This window comes from Quercus lobata, chromosome 12, assembly GCF_001633185.2.
Source record: "Quercus lobata isolate SW786 chromosome 12, ValleyOak3.0 Primary Assembly, whole genome shotgun sequence".
NCBI classification, from domain to species: Eukaryota; Viridiplantae; Streptophyta; class Magnoliopsida; order Fagales; family Fagaceae; genus Quercus; species Quercus lobata.
In genome coordinates, this window is record NC_044915.1 from 3,625,702 (window position 1) to 3,644,984 (window position 19,283).

The 19,283-nt window shown below is 36.1% G+C and overlaps 1 protein-coding gene across 1 annotated transcript; it reads left to right on the forward strand.

Moving 5' to 3' along the window:
- Nucleotides 1–8,430: 8,430 nt before the first annotated feature.
- LOC115972616 (probable small nuclear ribonucleoprotein F) lies at nucleotides 8,431–12,757 on the forward strand. Its single transcript, XM_031092947.1, has 5 exons — nucleotides 8,431–8,613; nucleotides 8,719–8,806; nucleotides 8,897–8,934; nucleotides 9,851–9,915; nucleotides 12,384–12,757. The coding sequence occupies exons 1-5, from the start codon at nucleotides 8,608–8,610 to the stop codon at nucleotides 12,451–12,453; spliced, it is 267 nt and encodes an 88-aa protein (XP_030948807.1). The 5' UTR covers nucleotides 8,431–8,607; the 3' UTR covers nucleotides 12,454–12,757.
- The last annotated feature ends 6,526 nt before the right edge of the window (nucleotides 12,758–19,283 follow it).

Consider the following 19,283-nt stretch of genomic DNA (forward strand, 5'->3'; position numbering starts at 1 on the left):
CATTTGATGAAGTAATTGCTGCTAACATACCCAAGAAAGTTCAAGCGAGATTGGAAATTTCTAAATGTTTGCTTCCCAGTTCCCACATTCTTAGGTTGACATGGACCAATATCATCGGCTACGCCTACGCAAATCTAATTTAAAGCTCTAAGCTTCAACTACAAATGGAAAAAACAATTGCTTGTCGGCCCACATGGCCCAAAGTATTTCTATACTGACCGAGAAGTATTATTGGGCTCTAAGCTAATTCCTGGATCCATTATAAGTTTTGTACAAGCTCAAATGAACTACACCTACAAGCCGATTTTGAGCTCGAATTTTCTCTTCCCGGTATCTTGTTCTTGAACATTCTTTTGATAAGGCCAATAATTTTACTCAAAAGCATCAAAGTTTAGATTTTAAACAGTCATCAATATTTAAGACACACCTAGGCCTTTTAGAATGCATAATATGAACTCCCGCCAAATAGAATTGTATGCTTTTATAGTCGTCTTATGCTCTGCATCTTGGAGAAGTACATGAAATTTCAGTCAACTAAGAAAGCAGCCTAACGTCAACTGTCCCTCTACAGGGTCAGCTCTTTAGCTGGGGCCTAAAATAACTTTTATATTAAAAAAAAAAAAATAGTGAGTACACATCATACTAATATGACATTCTTAATTTTTATTTTAACATGATACATTTATGTTAAAAGCTAGAGATTCGGTTGTTTACTGTGTTCACAAAGAGAATTTCTTAGTGCCAACAAGTTAAATTTCTTTCGTGCAAAAATATACTTTGCAGTTTTGTGTTATATTTGCTCTGGTTCTACTGTTTATGGCATATTTATTATATGAAGTAAAATATATTTATTTTTATACCTTGAAAGTGAAAAGTGAAATAATGAAAAATGTAGTATATATAGATTTTACTCTTATACATTTATTACATAATATATAAGAAATAATTTATTTGTAATAAAAAAATAAAAAAATATTACTTATTATCAATAAAAATTAATTTATTAAAATTAACACATCACACGTATTAATCTACTGATTTAATTTTCTTTTATTATAATATTTTTGTATATTACAATTAATGAGGGTAAATTTATCAAGACCATCTATCTACAAAGATGGACTGAGTAAATAGCATTTATGGCAAGGCCGCATAATGGCCAACCATCAATGATAGACGAAACCATAAAAAAACATTAAATACAAGAGACAGCTAAGGAGTAACGTCCGGATACTAACAGACGAATAGTCGTTGACAGACAATAAAAGCCAACATTTATTACCAATGACTCCTGTGGGGCCCAAATAATTTATGGGTCAGGCCCATTTACCCGTAGGGAGTCCAAAGGCCCAAACCGAGGAGGGTTATGGCCCAAATTTGATAATATAAAGCACAAGATAGCCTTGGGGTACAGCCGAGGACAGTTCAGTCCTTGGCAGACCCAAAGTCCCACCGGTAAGAGGGGCAAAAACGGTATAGAACTAAACTTGAAAGAAAATCTAAAAATATCCAGGGAAAGCTGCCCTTACTGCCATTCAATACTCTGCACCTGACAGAGCCGTATTCTTCGGCTTTTACAACCACCCCCAACGACTTTGAGTATGGGCTGATGGGACAAGTATCAGTCTTGGAAAGTTTGACCCTACACGTGGACGAAGGACAGTGAACACAGGCTAGTATAAAAGGAAATGTGAGTAATCTAGAGGGGGGGTTGGGAAAAGTGGCCAAAAACCAGAGCCTCCCAGCCCACCTCCAGGAGAAAGACTCCGGGGGTGAAGAAAACTGAAACATGTATGAACTCCACGAAAAACCCACCACCTGATGACCAAGGCCTAGCCTTTCAAACCCACGCTCTACAAATCATATTGTTTGGGCCTTTTTACGTGCGAACCCAACACCGCTACGGTCCGCCACGAATCGTGTCCTTACAATTGGCGCCGTCTGTGGGGAGGCTTGTGTGTTGGTATAGGTGGTAGGTTGAGAGAGTTCCTTTGTCATTTCTAACGACTGGTTATAGAGTTTTAGTGTAAAGTTTCGCTAGGGACTACGTTTCTTGACTAGGGGCTACGCTAGGTAGCGTTAATCGCATGGATAACTCTAGGGGCTTGGTTGAGGAGCTAACTCCCCTAAAGCCAAGGTCCCACGCAATGAGAAAACTGAGTTTTGGACAGAACTAAGGCATTGCATGGTCCTCGGACTCAAGCCTATGGGGAAACCAACTACTTGGATGAGAAAACTGAGTTTTGGACAGAATCAAGGCATTGCATGGTCCTCGGACTCAAGCCTATGGGGAAACCAACGACTTGGATGAGAAAACTGGGTTTTGGACAGAACCAAGGCATTGCATGGTCCTCGGACTCAAGCCTATGGGGAAACCAACTACTTGGATGAGAAAACTGGATTTTGGACAGAACCAAGGCATTGCATGGTCTTCGGACTCAAGCCTATGGGGAAACCAACTACTTGGATGAGAAAAATATTGAGCTTTGTAAGGTTGGCTACTTAATAACAATTCTAAGTTACTCAATTCTCGGCTCAAATACTGTAAAAGGTTAATGCCAATAGGAGTGTTAAGAAGATGGAGAAACACCGCACTATTCAGTAGCATAGGGGGGCAGTTCATTTTGCGGGTGATATGTCCTCGGATGGTTACTTCCTACACTGCATCGGGCATTGAGCTATCATCTCGGCGAGTTTTGGGGTAAGTATCGTTTTTCACAGGTCGGCATTGTTGTGCCAAACAACTCTATTAAGGTTATGGTGATATCTTTTTTAGCAAGCATTTTGGCCCTAAGTGTCATTGATTCAAATGCTATATTATTGTGCCGAACAACACTTGCAAATTCACAATAGCCCTTTTTTTTTGGCGCTAGAAGGAGGGCCCTTCTCTTTGATAAAGGATTAGGACCCCCAAGTATTGTACTCTAAGGTCGGCGGTATTGTGCTAGGCCGACTCAAAAAGTTCATCATAATGTTCTTTCTTTTCCTGTCTAATGGGAGTTTCAGCCATAAGTATCATTTGTTCGATTCAGTATTATTATTAAGCCGGATTGTTTTTATAAACATAGAGCAAGATCTTTTTATTAACTGGGACTTTGGTCCTAGACTTCGGTCACGGTTTAAGAATAAAAAGAATTCACAAGATTGTATGTCTATGCATTGCGCTATCATCTCGAAAATATAGAGAAAAAACATGTGAAGTAAAGTGATAACAATTTTTATTAATATAAAAATGTATTACAACGTACAAAGAGGGGCTTAAACAAGCCTATACAAAAAGTAGATTGCCAAAACAATAAAAAAAAAGAAAGCAATACATTAAGTAAATAGTCAGATCTCTTTTTAAACTCGTCTCCGAAGTCCTTCCAAACTCTGCCTCAGTAGCGCCCATATCGAGAGAAGGATCTTCTTCTCAGTAGCGCCCATATTGAGAGAAGGACCTTCTTCGGAAGAAGATTGAGGAGACGAATGAAGAAGATGGAGGAGATGAATGAAAAGAAGGAGGAGAAGAAGAGGGAAGAGATGAAAAAAAAGAAAAAGGAGCAAAAGAGGGAGAAGGAAAAGCACCAGGATGGATCTGGTGGTGGAAAGAAGAAGAAAGAGAGGCAAAATGAGACACCAGTAAACGAAGAGAGAAAGAAACAGGGGCACTTGGCCCCTGCCTCAATCCTGACTCCTAACACACTGGTGCCATGTTAGGAATGCTCATGAGAGAGCGGTTGGTTCTGATGATGAGTGTCCTTGACTCAGTCACGCCGAAAGTTTGACGTGACGAGTCCCTGTTTCGGATTTTGGCTGAAAGGATGGTGAGATAGATTTTGAGTCTTCGCTATCCCTGCCCTGACCGAGCCATTACGAGCTTTATTGGAATGTGGTGTTTACGGGGGGGGGGGGTATGGTTCCTTCATTACACGTTGTTACGGTGAACGTATTATGATTTAGTGTATAACTAGTGGGTGAAGTAAATGCTAAGGGAGGCTAAGGATTTCAGATCTCAGAAGGGTAAAAAGGGTCTCTGTACGAGAGCGATAGCCTCCTACTTGCCTTCTTATAGGAAGGGCAAAACGGAAGGTATTAAATTCGTCCAGGTTTCCAGAAGAACCTGTAAACAAAGATGTATCCGTTCCACTTCCCCACCTCATCAAACAAACCGTCGAATTTAAATAGTCTCGTAAATAGAAGTCATTAAAAGCGCGTCTTGGATAACCAAACGGCGAAAACGCGTCCGGAGTAAGATCAAAAGAATGTCTCGTAGACCGGTACATTTCCTGGGCAGATGGAGAACCGCCAGCATTAGTGAAAGATCGAATTGGATGAGCTATAATAAAGGCTCGGTATTACCAAAACCCCCCTTTCCAACCAAGAGGTTGGACAGCAAGGTTTTGAGGGGCTATTGTGGGGCCCAAATAATTTATGGGCCAGGCCCATTTACCCGTAGGGAGTCCAAAGGCCCAAGCCGAGGAGGGCTATGGCCCAAATTTGATAATATAAAGCACAAGATGGCCTTGGGGTACAGCCGAGGACAGTTCAGTCCTCGGCAGACCCAAAGTCCCACCAGTAAGAGGGGCAAAAATGGTATAGAACTAAACTTGAAAGAAAATCTAAAAATATTCAGGGAAAGCTGCCCTTACTGCCATTCAATACTCTACACCTGACAGAGCCGTATTCTTCGGCTTTTACAACCACCCCCAATGACTTTGAGTATGGGCTGATGGGACAAGTATCAGTCTTGGAAAGTTTGACCCTACACGTGGACGAAGGACAGTGAACGCAGGCTAGTATAAAAGGAAAGGTGAGTAATCTAGAGGGGGGGCTGGGAAAAGTGGCCAAAAACCAGAGCCTCCCAGCCCACTTCCAGGAGAAAGACTCCGGGGGTGAAGAAAACTAAAACATGTATGAACTCCACGAAAAACCCACCACCTGATGACCAAGGTCTAGCCTTTCAAATCCATGCTCTACAAATCATATTGTTTGAGCCTTTTTACGTGCGAACCCAACACCGCTACGGTCCGCCACGAATCGTGTCCTTACAACTCCAAATCTCATAAATGCAAATATTCATTTAGATGATGAATACAAAAGGTATAAAACTCACACAATTAAAAGAGAGAAAGGTACACAATTTCATCCTCACAACTCTTAGCCATTTTAGCTCTCTGATTTAAGTAAGTGATTGTTTCACCTTCAACTGACTTTTATCATTGGAAGACCCTTGGCCAACACCACACCGGTGTTTTATCATTTCTTGGTCTCTCTTTGCAGATTGAGCATCAGAACAACCTGTCATCGTCCATCAACATAGACAAAGTGCACAACTGATGATTTTCTGCATTATCAACAATCATAATAAAATGAGAAATAGTATATAGGCTTTTTTTTTTTTTTTCTCATAACAATTTAATAATTCTTTGTATTACGTTGCATTCCTAAAAATAATAATAAAAAAAAATTTATGAGATTTGACTTGTGTAGGAATACCTTTTTATGGAAATAAAATAATAATTTATGTTCACAGATTTAAAATATTGATACATGACAACTAACATCTAAAAAATCAACCTATTCTATCATTTAGCACCAAAAAAAAAAAATCAACCTATAATTTATATTTTTTTAACAAGACATACATGATGGTGCAAAAAACCTCAGTCGGCCATTCATCCAAAAGAGTTTTAAAATACTTGTGATATACAACACACTCAAACAAAGGGACACTTCCTTCTCAAAAAAGAAGAAAAAAAGAAAGAAGAGGGGGACACTAATATGATGCCAGCGAGGCTCATCATGCTTAAGCTCAAACGGCAAGTAACCTATTGGCTTTTCATGCTCAATTAAATGACCATCCATTACTATCCTTTGGTCAAAGGCTTTTAATAGGTGGAGCCATGCCTTTTTATAGCTCATGTAATTAATTTCTGAAATTCTTTTTGATACCTGGAATCGAATGGAAAGGCTACCGTGAGCTCTATATATATCCATTATATATATAATAATCATGCTTTCAACACAATATATTTCGGGTGAAGAGTTTCTCATCCTATAAGTAGTGTAGGCTTGTAAGGATATACAGCTAGGTGGTTGGGTTTGTTGTATCCTAAAGGCAATACACATAATTGTTAGTTTATTACACCTAAAAACTCCGTAGATAACGTATATCGTCTCAAGAGAGTTCTTAAGAACCAAAATATATGGACCAAATTGACAATAATCACAAAATGAAAGAACCAAAATATTATTTCTCCTTAAACTTTTTACGGAATCAACCATTACATGTCAAGAAGTATCTACATACACGGTTATAGTACACAATCCATGAACCATCACTGCAATTTAATACTAATGCTAAGCATTCTAAATAAGTTCATTCTCCACTGATTATGGTACATCACTTCAGTCCATTTCTCCTCAGCCCATTTCTATAAGCTTGTGCGCACTGTTTAGAATGGCCGAAAACCTTGCAAGAAGAATATTGGGAAGAAGCTCACATAGTGGGCAAAAACTGATTTAAAGACAAAAGACTTTAGATGCAAGATGATGAAGTACAAAAACTGAACTTTTTATGTGGACAGGAATATGTTAAGAAGAAATTGAATAAGATTGGTAGCGTACTCAGATTATATTTTTTTAGTTGGGCCAAGTTATATATATATATATATATATTAAAAATTAAATCTAAAGAATAACCTATCAAAAAAAAGTTTACTTCCAAAATAGTTTGGATGAATTTTCCTTACCGGCAATGAAATGAATATTCAAGTATACTTTAAGTTATATAATAGTTTTAATAGGTTAAATCTTGTTACACACACCTTATTCCACACTCTTGTACACAAACACGATTCCAGTTATAAATTTGAAATATCTAACAATTAAATATTACAAATAGACCTTTGTGAGTGAATAAGCCCAATTCTCCGTGAATATATACACACCCACATGACTACACAAAGGCTTTTGACATTTTAGGATTCTATTTGAGACTTTGTATCAATCCTAAATTTTATAATTATTTGAGTCTCATAACTCATACTCAACCTAAGTTAGCCTTACCTTTTACCGAAACCCACACCTGTGCTTAACCCAACTAAAAAAAGAACCCAAATCTAGTGATTAATCTAATTCATAGCTACCTAAGCCTAAATCATGTTCGAGGACTCGTGTGGAAAAGATGCTTTTGTCTAGTGTTCCAAAGTACTAGACGTATAGATCAAAAAAAAAAAAGTACTAGACGTATAACAAGATTGACTTGTGTGTGTTGTCATGTCTAGTGCAATGAACAAGCTGAAGCCACTGTTGTGTGGTTTCAATAGTAGTTTGATGAAACAAATATCCTAGACCTTCTCAAATTCCCATAAGAAAATATATTGTAGAGGATTAAAATTATTTTACATGATATAGTTATGTTGTTGAATCATTTTTGTTGTTAGTTAGTTTCGATCGTAAATTCAAAAGCTAATTGAGTAGCTCAAGCTTGGCCCAATGGGCCTTTTTCGTAACAAGGATGGGGCTATACCTATTTCTGACCTCCCAGATTGAGTTTGATATCTTAAGATTGGAGTTTGAAGCCCGCTTCTCTCTTCTTCTTCTTCTTCTTCTTTTTTCCTTTTTTTTTTTTTTTTTTTTTTTTTCATAAATTTTTATTCAAAAAAAGAAGAAGAAGCATGCTTTGCACTCTAAGGATTTATTTGGGATCTGTTTATTTTGTTAAAATTGAAATTTTTTTACTAAAAGTACGGTAGATAAAGGTAAAAATTAGCTAAAATAATACTGTGGAACTTATGAATAGTATCAAAAAGTATAGTGAGACTTATAAATAGTAAAATAAGTTAGAAAAAATAATTTTTACCAAACAAACACTAAAATGTTGCATTTGAGAAAAGTTGAAAAATGCAGTTTTATTTATTTATTACTATTTAGCTTATTTTTACTATTATTCATAGATTTCATTACACTTTTTGGTACTATTCATAGGTCTTACTGTACTATTTTAGTTATTTTTTAATACTTTCACCAAAAGTTTTCAATTTCAATTAAATAAACTATTTCTAAACTGACTCTAAATAACATAGTTATTAAGCCCGACCTAACCTTGCCAATTGAACTAGAAACCTAGTGAACCAGTGCCTAAGCCGGTCTAGTTGTATAATTGAACAACTTATACAATTGAACCAGTAAGATCCTACAGTTTTCCTGCAATCCATGCAACTCGGTTTTCTTGGTTTTTCAAAAATGAAATGATGTTGCATACTCCATACTCTTGATTTTTTTTTTTTTTTTTTTTTTTAAGAGTCACGTTAACAAGTAACTTTAATCTTAAGACAATTATTAATAAACCCTTTAAAAAAAATTAATTATTTTTTATTTTTCATAAAATATTTCTAAAAATAATTTATAAACTACAGTCCATATAGAAACATTTCCCTCTTTTAAAATAGTCTTTGAGGGTGTGGATTTGGGTAAAAAGGGTAGGCTGACCCGGATTCAAATTATTTTAGTTTGATGCTCTCTGAGCGTCAGTGTCTCAGATAGAAGAACAGAATAGAACCCTAAAAAAAAAGCCCAAAAACCCTCTTCACTCGGCACAGAACAGCTCTTCTCTCGTTCCGAATGGCGGTGAGTTATTTATTTATTTTATTATTTTAATCAATTTACAATAAGTTTGTGTTTATGTTTATGTATATATTCTTTCTAAGTAATCAATTTGAAAATTTTCATCAGACAATACCAGTTAACCCGAAACCATTCTTGAACAATTTGACCGGGAAGCCTGTCATTGTCAAACTCAAGTGGGGAATGGAGTACAAAGGTTTCTTCTTTTTTCTCTGCTTTCTTTAAATGGGTCCATCTCCATTCCCTAACACATTCTCTCTTTTTGATTTGGTCTCTATTCATTCAGGTTTTCTTGCCTCAGTGGATTCATACATGAACTTGCAGGTCCTACTTTTTTGTCATTTTACCGTGTACCCACTTCGTGTTTGCCTTAATTTCTAGTTTCTAAGCTTTCATTCATGTCACATGGGTTGCTACTTTTAGCAATTATGATTTTTAATGTTGCTTTAAAGAAACACAAAATATGTACACTCGTTATAGTAATGCTCCTTGTTTATTTTCATGAATTTGGTTATCAAGGTTAGCACAAGTGCTATGTGGTTTTGAAATCTTCACTAGCAGTGTAGTGCTTCTTTAGGCTACAAAATAATATTTGTAGACCAATAATATTGGGCTATTATTCCTTGCACGTTTTCATTGTTGCATCTTCTTCTACTAAAAAAAAAAAAACAGTCAATTACTGCCCGATCCTCCCAAGGTGAAGAATGATATCTAAAACATTCATCCGTGCAATCCAAAGTTTTGAAACAACTTGTTCTTTTTTACATAAAGAAAAGTGAAAGAGATATTAATCTAAGAAAGCAATTTTCTTTGACCGAATACTCATTTTTAAGGTTGATGCCGATATGTGATACCATTTGAAATTGTATGAGAATTGGTAGAAATAAAATTATAGACTTCTCATCATATTATAACTTTATACTTTGAATAGTTTGATCTTTATAGACTTCTCATCATATAAATCCTAAAAAGAATTAATCCTAATTTAAGCCATATGAATAAGACTCTTATTTTATAGTTTCACATTACTGTCTTGTCCAATGTATTATGTTTGAACCATGTTGACAGATGTGATCCATTTTGTCTTATATATGAAGATATGTTATATGAAATATGATTCAAACATCATGATAATGTCTGAACTTGGAAATTTCATATACTGAGCTGTTTTCAACCTTCTTGTGTATTTAGTACGCATCTGCATGTTTGTATTCTAATGCTATTAGTATATGATCTGTAGCTGGCTAACACCGAAGAATACATTGATGGACAATTCACTGGAAATCTGGGAGAGATTTTGATCAGGTAACTTCAGTCTAATGCTGGAATCTCTCAATACTCCTTTGTTTCAATGGCCTCTCTTACTTAAAGTATATGTTTCCTTGATAGATTATCACATGTGCTATATGATAAATGAAGAACTGCTTATAAGACATGATAAGAACTACTTCATAGTTTTTAATAATGGTGTTGCATCATTTATATGCTTGCTTATTTTCTCCATAATATCCACAACTGGATGCGAGAGACGAGTGAATCTTTTAAGATTGTTGCAAATACAAATTTGTCCTTTAGAAGTAGATTTAATTCTTATGGGAAAATCAAAATAGTCAACCCAGAAAGATTTGTAAATTGTGACCACCTTGATTTGAAATTGAAGGAGTGTATTGAGAATTACTATACGACACTTTGTTTATGTCCTTTCTGTACATATAGCTTAAGCTACCAATCATATAGGTTAGCTGCATAATTTGGGAATTAGTTACAAGTTCTGCCACATGTTGACACATCAGAGCTAATAATTTGTGTTTCATATAAACGCATTTTGACTTATCAAAAAAAAAAAAAAAAGTTTGTGTTTCTATTATTTACCTTTACGCTGCTCTGGTAGTATATTATCAACAGAGCTCTTGTAATCTTATTTAGTTAGCTTAATACAGAATTAGTTTTCCCATATTTCTCTCTTTTTTTTTGATAAGTAATCAGAGAAATGATATAAATGAGGAAAAAAACAAGTACAAGTAGTTCATGATGATGAACAACAAGAAACAGAAAAAACAAACAACAAAAACCAAAGCTAAGGATATCAGAAAGATAAACTAAGGGAAAACATAAACTCTGAAAGGGATGAAGAATCAGTAAAGCCCCAACAACGAGCCCACTCAAAAAGACTACGCTTGCATAAAATCTTTAACTCATCCAACGTCTTCTCCATGTTCTCAAAGGAGCGACGGTTACGTTCCAACCAAACAATCCACATTAAGCACCCTGGAATCAAATTCCAAAAATTCGAGTTGTGCTTCCCAAGCCATTGATACCAGCAAGATAACAAACCCGCCGTCGTTCTTGGCATAACCCAATGCACACCAAAAGCCTGAAGCATGAAGGACCATAAAGAATGTGTAACAGGACAATGAAGCAAAAGATGGTCTACTGACTCCCCATCACCACAACACATACAACACCGATTTACCAAAATGCGATCCCTAAGCATGAGATTATCCAAAGTGAGAATCCGATTGTGCGCAGCTGTCCACAATAAGAAGGCCACTCGCTTAGGAATCTTTGGTTTCCACACACCCTTCCAAGGAAAAAAGAAGTTATGATTACCCTGAATAGCTTGGTAATAAGATCTGGTATCAAACTTACCATCCCCTTTGAGCTGCCATCGAAATGTATCCCTCCTATCCCCCCGAGGAGTACGAGGATGGATAAGGTGAAGAAGAGAGTAAGATGCAGCTAGCTCCCAATCTTCAAAAGCTCTAAAAATCCTTAAGTCCCACACTCTGGAAGTACCTCCTTCCGGAGTCCACAAAACCTCAGAGATGCATGCATCCTTGGCTACTGAACAGACATATAGCTCAGGATAGAGGTTTTTTAGGGTATAGTCTCCAATCCACCTATCATGCCAGAAGCGGATACGAGTGCCTTCACCCACTATAAAAGAGAAATGCTGAGAAAAACTCTCCCACCCTTCATGGATGCTTCTCCAAAGACCACAACCATGAGTCCTCCTGCACACTTTCGTACACCACCCCCCATGACCCTCACCATATTTTGTGGAGATTACTCTCCGCCAAAGATGGGTAACTTCATGCCCAAACCGCCACAACCATTTACCTAATAAAGCTTGATTAAAAGATGCCACACTTCTTATCCCCAAACCACCCAATTTGATAGGTAAACACACTCTATCCCAAGCCACCAAAGGATATTTGAAGCTCCCCTCAGAAGACCCCCAAAGGAAATTCCTCTGAATACGTCCCATATTTCTCTCAAATTCTGTTAGAGTGGAACAGAAACTTAGTTAACTAAATTTTGTATTTTTATGTTACCTTTAGCCATAGAACTGCTGAACAGAGTATTTTCATCTATTTGTCAAATTTGAGTGTGCTTTACGAGTAACTATACCGTAGTTCAAATGGAATGGTCAAAGACCATCCAGTTGAGGCCTCCAAAAGGTGCGAGTTATTACAAATAATTCTTTCACATCTTTAATAGTTATAATTGCCTCAAAATTCAAAAACATAGTACCGTACTACTGGATTTTAAATGGAAATAGTCAAAGACTAACCAGTCTAAGGCTCTGGCTCATTGGAGTATGGGACAATAACTTCTCCATCCAAAACTTGTGAATTATAGCAAATATTGCTTCCACATCTTTGATGAACAATAGTAATCTATTTATGACTAGAAGAATTATAATTGATACAAAATTCAAGACTCAATGTTTAGACAACTCACTGCATCTTTTAATGTTTTTCCATCTGCAGATGTAACAATGTTCTTTATCTTCGTGGAGTACCAGAGGATGAGGAAATTGAAGAAACTGATCGAGACTAAGAAATGGGGCATCCTAGCAGTTTGGTAGTGGCCTAAGTAGGATTCCAGTATTCTATTTTGCTTCTTTGAGTCATGGCACCTACATTGTACTTGTATCCCATTTAGAGGTCTTCTGGATGTTCCATTGCTCATGCTAACAATGCCTTATAAAGGGACCCTCATAGATATATTGTTCCCTTAAGTTGGTTCTGATTGCCTGCCCTTTATCATGGTGAATAGTTCAATGCACTGCAAAAATATTTCACTTAGTGTTAACTATCCCTTTGGTTTGAAATGAACGCATTTTTCTTCCATTGCATTAAAATCATTTCATCACAATGAGAATCATATGAAATTTTAATTTATGTTTTAATTGTTAATTCCGACATATGGAATAATTGGTTTACATATCCACTTTTGGAGATGAGGTCAAGTTTTTATGACCGCGTCATTTTATACTGTGGATCTTTAAGTAATCCTTATCAACAAGACTAGGTGGTATTAAATCACGGATGAAGGGAGCTTGTAGGAATGCAAGAAAATGTGATTTCTAATTTGTTTCCAAAAGCGTTATGCTATTGAGATGATATTAAAAAAAAAAAAAAACCCCAATTTCTTGCATTTATTATTTAACTGCTGAATGAAAATGAACCTTTAACTTTGTTGGTTGCTTAAAAATTGGTGACACTTTGCATCAATGTGTACCATGCTGATTGGATCTTTGCTTGTTCTGTGATGGAGCTTCTCTCAGGTTGGAAAGGAGACTTTTGTAGGAAGGAGACTTTTGTAGGAGAGGTTACTGGAGGATTTGAAAAGTGACTCTTCTTATGCTTATATGGTGTTTTTGGAAAGAAAGAAATGCCCCTTGTTTTGAAGGTGTTAAGGACATATTTTGTGTAATTGGCTAATCCTTTGACAAAATGTACTTTACTTGTAATTGGGTAGATCTAAGATGTGTTTAATACTTCAAGAAACATGTTCAAGTCTAGTATTAAAACTATGAAGATTGGACCAAGAAACAAGTGAAGAAAAGTTGTTCATTAAAACTGGACAGATAGCTCGACACCTCTCGATAATTGGTGGATCGATCGAAAAAGCTTCTGTCTCCTCGACAGCTCCTCGATAGCTTCTCGATAGCTGTATCTGTTGAAGTTTAAAGCTCGACACCTCCCAATCGATCGAGGTTACGGAAATTAGAATTTTCAAATTTGATTTTTGGGCTAGGTTTTTGTATTTGTGTAGAGTTTCTTTTCTCACAACTCTAGACCTATATAAGGCTTATTTTAAAGACCGGTACATAAGAGAATATAAGGAGAACATATGCAAAAGGTGACCGATGCCTTATTCTCTCTGAAGTAAGCTACTGTGTCTTTGCGCCTTAGGGTTTTGTAACCAAGTGTTTCTTGATCTTCATTGTTAATGAAGTGAAGAACTTTGCAGCCAACATTCTTTTTCTTCAAGTTGGTGAATGAGTCACGTACTGGGATCCGTGCAATAAAAAATGTGGCGTTCATATATTGAAGAGTTCAGAAGTTCTGAAGCGGTAGAAGGTTTCTGTTGTATGTTCATCGATAGGGATTGTAGAGTCTAGGGACAAAAGTTTTGTACTAGATCTGAAACTTCTCTTTTTAATAATGGATTGCTTTTCGGGAAGGTTTCCCTTCAGGTTTTTTACTGTGAAACTGGTTGGTTTCATTGGTTTTCCTAGGTCATCATATCTTGTTTTATTTATTTTTTCGCTGTATGATTTTGACATGATATTGATGTTTGTTTGTTTTAACAAGTTTTATTGATAATAAATCTAATTAATAACTTGGATTTAAAACTTGTTAATTTTATCAACTGGGGTCTAAATTTCCCAACAAGTGGTATCAGGGCGGGTTCACTCTGATTGGATTAATTTCCTGAGTGTGATCCTTGACCTCTGTTGTCATGGATCGTGGACAATCTCTTTTTTTTTCCTCCTTTATTTGATGGAACTAATTATGCGTATTGAAAAATTCGTATAAAAGTTTTTTTGCAGGCTCTAGGTGAACATGTATGGCAAGCTGTTGAAGTTGGCTGGATTAAGCCAAAGGAAGTGCTAGTGGATTGAGATGATGCAACAATCATAGCGGCAAATTTCAACAGTAGGGTCTTGAATGCTTTGTTTTGTGGGGTGACCAATGAGGAATTCAAGAGAATATCATCCACAGAAGTTGCCAAGAAAGCATGGACCATACTTGAGACCACTTATGAAGGTACCAAGGCAGTAAAGGCTGTGAAGTTTCAAAGACTAACTGGTAGTTTTGAAGAAATAAGGATGGAGGAGGATGAGACATTTGATTAGTTTTATGCTAAACTCATGGATATTGTGAATTTTGCCTTCAATCTTGGAGAATCTATTGTAGAATCCAAAATTGTTAGGAAAATCCTTAGATCCTTACCTGAAAGATTCCATGCCAAGATCACTGCTATTGACAAAGTGAAGGATATTGATCAAATTCCTTTGACTGAGCTTGTAGGGAACCTTCAAACCTATGAGATGAGATTAAGCTCAATGGGAAAAGGTGGAAAGAGTAAAAACTTGGCTCTTAAGGGTATAGAGGAAGAGATTGAAGACTTTGAAGATGAAGATGATGATGAGGATGAGGATCTAACTTTCATAACTGATGAGATTATCAAGCTTCTTCAGTTTAGGAAAAAGGATAAGGGCAAACATCCTAGGAAATCTAAACCTTCTAGGAAGAGCAAGAATGAGAAACCCCTCATCCAATGCTATGAGTGCAAAGGTTTTGGTCATATAAGGATAGAGTGTCCAAACTATCTCATGAAGGAAAAGACTAAGGAGTCAAAAGATAAAGGGTTGGTTGCAACTTGGAGTGATACTGAGAATGACTCTTCTGATGAGTATTTGGATGAACGTCGTCACGTTATGGCCTTTGCTTCCTTAATCGATAAGGTGATTGTGGAGAGTGCTAGTGATAATAAGGATTCTTCTGATGATGAAGTATCCAAGAAGTTGACCTTTCAGGAAGCCTATGATAAGCTATGCACTGAATTCATAAAATCTAAAAAGACTTCTCATCTTTGTAAAAAAAGCTTAATGAGGTAAAAACTGAAAAAGTTGATCTATTAGTCAAACAAGATGAGACTACAAGGGTAGTTGAGACTCTTGTTATAGAGAATACCTCATTTGAAGAGAAGGTCAAGAATCTCGAGGTTGAGCTTAGTCAAGCTAGAACTCAACTAGAGAGGATGTCTAGTGCAAAGCTTGATAAGGTCTTGAGTGCTCAAAAGCCTAGTTCTGATAAGACTGGCTTAGGATATGATGTCTCCTCCGGCCCCTCCTCTTCCACGGCTTCTGGATCAAGGACTGTCTTTGTACCCCAATATGAGAAAGGTAATAAAGGTATGAAATCCAAATCTAATTTGTCTAATTCTAAATCTTTTGTTAGACCTCATGTTTGTCACCATTGTGGTGTTTCTGGACATATTCGTCCCAATTGCTTTAAGTTGTATCCTTATAAGCAATTGTCCAAACGGTTACAGGTTTCCTCTCAAGGACCTATACTTTTGTTTGGAGAGTTATTAAAAGTTTTAAGCTTTTTAACTCAATTTCAGGAGAATTCTAATTCTTCTATGTTCTTTAGTAGACATACTAAGACATGTGCCTTTTCATCTTCATGGCCAAAGACTCATGCTGTATGAGTGAGAAAGGAGCCTAAGACTTAATTGTCTTTTCTGTTTGTCCTCCGCTTTAATTCTTTCTATCTAAAGTAGGACTCTCTTTGCTTGATTTCTTATCTGCTTTTAGAATCATGCTTTTATGCATCTGCACCTTTCTATCATGCCTTCATACATATGCATCTTTCTTTCATGCTTTCATGTTGTTTGTCTGTTTTTGTTTGGTTATTTAGTCTTTATTTTGTTTTGTTTTCAAAATAAAAATAAAAATTGAAAAAATCAGAAAAATACAAAAATAATGTGTATTTTGTGTACATTGGTACTTGTGTACCTTGGATAGCCATTGAAACAAAGTTTCTAAATTTTGTATCTTTTGTAATTTAGATGAGCATCTCTATGCACAACTAAGCAAGTGAGTTTTGTGGCTCATGTTAGTGATAAGTAAGATTAAGTTATCTTTTGTATTTAATATTCGTATCACTCTTTTTTGACGGGAAGGACTAAAAAATCCTAAGAGAAAGACATTAATAACCATCTCATCACTGTTGCCCGCCAATCATAATATAACACCTGTATGCTTCGGCATAGTAAAAGTGCAGTGTCAATGACATTTGTGTGCTTAGGCATAGCAAAATTGGAATGTCAAATATCATTGGGTATTTCTTTTCTCTCTCTAATATGCCCATGCATGATATGCTTAAAAAGAAAAATATGCAAAGAAAATAAAAAACAAAAAGATCAAAAAATGCTTTAAAAAATTAGTGCAAGCGTGTATTATAGGAGATGTGGGAGTTATAGGATGTACATCGAAGGTAATAGTCCCCATCAAGCAGTTATGATTGTGTGTAAGTTAAAATGATTTTCTCATATCTCAAATCGTCATAACATATATACACTTATGCAATCTTGTGATGTTTTTTCACACACAACACGCAATATTCTTTGCTACTCTTGATACATGTGTAGGTACAATGTGATTTGGCCATCACAAGATGTTACATGTGTTAGTGTATGCTCACTAAACTGTCTTAACTTGTTTTTGAAATATAAAATTGGTTAGACTTGTTTAGTGTGTGTGTGTGTGTGTTTTGAGATCTATGTGCATAACATTTTTCTTATTGAGAGATCTGTTTTTCACATGTTTTACATCTTTTTATTATCTTGTCATCCATAGCATCTTGTTTCATTACATTTATGCATTTATATGGATTTCTTTTGCCCCCTTGATAATCTTTATGTCTCTCGGGTGAAGCTTTCTAGCTTCTGGTACCCTTTGTCAATCATGACAAAAATGGGGAGAAATTGTGGAGACTTTATGGTTTCTTTTTTAAGATTCTACATGTTAGGGAGAGAAATACATTCCTTTGTAAGGGGGAGATGTGTTTCATCTTATTAGGGGGAGTGCTTACTTCCTTCTTCTTGTACCTTGGGTCTTGTGACATTTTTTGACATACATTCTACTTATCTCCTTATTTATGTTGATGTATGTTCTTCTTCATCTACCTCTATATGTGTTGTTTCTTTCTATCTTTATACACATGTTTCTTATTACTTGTATGCAATCTATTATTTCCGTTTTACACAAAGATGCCTTGATGAGTTTTGTTTAAAGTGTTTTAGAAATATAGGTTGTCAAAGTCTACTTGCCATAAACTCTCTTCTTACAAAATTTTTCAAGAGTTTGTGTTAGGATATATTTTATTGTATTCAACAAGTGAATATGAGTTGAGTGATTTATAACTTCTCTCATATGTTCATTTGTTTGTTGTGGTTTTATCACGGATTGTCAAAGGGGGAGATTGTTAAGGACATATTTTGTGTAATTGGTTAATCCTTTGACAAAATGCACTTTACTTGTAATTGGGTAGATCTAGGATGTGTTTAATACTTCAAGAAACATGTTGTTCAAGTCTAGTATTAAAGTCATGAAGATTGGACCAAGAAACAAGTGAAGAAAAACTGTTCATTAAAACTGGACAGATAGCTCGACAGCTGCGGACAGATAGCTCGACATCTCTTGATAACTGGTGGATCGATCGAGAAAGCTTTTGTCTCCTCGACAGCTCCTCGATAGCTTCTCGATAGCTGTATTTGTTGAGGTTTAAAGCTCGACACCTCCTCGACACCTCCCGATCGATCGAGGTTACGGAAATTAGAATTTTCAGATCTGATTTTTGGGCCAGGATTTTGTATTTGTGTAGGGTTTTTTTTCTCACAACCCTAGATCTATATAAGGCTTATTTTAGAGGCCGTCACATAAGAGAATACAAGGAGAACATATGCAAAAGGTGACTGATGCCTTATTCTCTTTTGAAAGAAGCTACTACGTCTTTGCACCTTAAGGTTTTGTAACCAAGTGCTTCTTGATCTTCATTGTTGATGAAGTGAAGAACTTTGCAGCCAACATTCTTCTTCCTCAAGTTGGTGAGTGAGTCACGTACTGGGATCTGTTCAATAAAAAGGGTGGCGTTTATATATTGAAGAGTTCAGAGGTTTTGAAGTAGTAGAAGGTTTCTACTGTAAGTTCATCTACGGGGATTGTAGAGTCTAGGGACAAAGGTTTTGTATTAGATCTGAAACTTCTCTATTCAATAGTGGATTGCTTTTCGGGAAGGTTTCCCCCCAGGTTTTTTACTGTGAAACTGGTTGGTTTTATTGGTTTTCTTGGGTCATCATATCTTGTCTTATTTATTTTTTCGCTGTATGATTTTGACATGATATTGATGTTTGTTTGTTTTAAAAAATTTTATTGATAATAAATCTAATTAACAATTTGGATTTAAAACTTGTTAATTCTATCAATCGGGGTCTAAATTTCCCAACAGAAGGGAAATAACTCAAAACTTGATTAAGACCCTCTATAATTGGAGTACATGGTCCATGCATTGAGGTGTTACTTTCGTTCTGGATGATCATGATTGGGAGTTGAGAAATGTTGGTGGATATTTAATGGATCCCATTTATTCAATCAAGATTAGGTGGGACGTTGAAGATCATATTTGTTGGAGACCTACCGAGAGTAAGTTTTTGAGGTTAAATCTTTCTATATGCTATTTTGTAATAGGGGACAAGCCTTATTTCCCATGGAAAAATATTTGGAGAAAGTTCCTTTATAAGCAGCTTTCTTTGCTTGGACTATTGTGGTAGAGAAAATTCTTACTGTATATAATCGACCAAGGAGAAGG

Excerpts from the sequence above, each read along its gene's own strand:
- LOC115972616 (XM_031092947.1), top strand. Across the intron at positions 8,807-8,896 it reads GTGGGGAATGGAGTACAAAG|GTTTTCTTGCCTCAGTGGAT; the intron begins GTTTCTTCTTTT and ends CTATTCATTCAG. Across the intron at positions 8,935-9,850 it reads ATTCATACATGAACTTGCAG|CTGGCTAACACCGAAGAATA; the intron begins GTCCTACTTTTT and ends TATGATCTGTAG.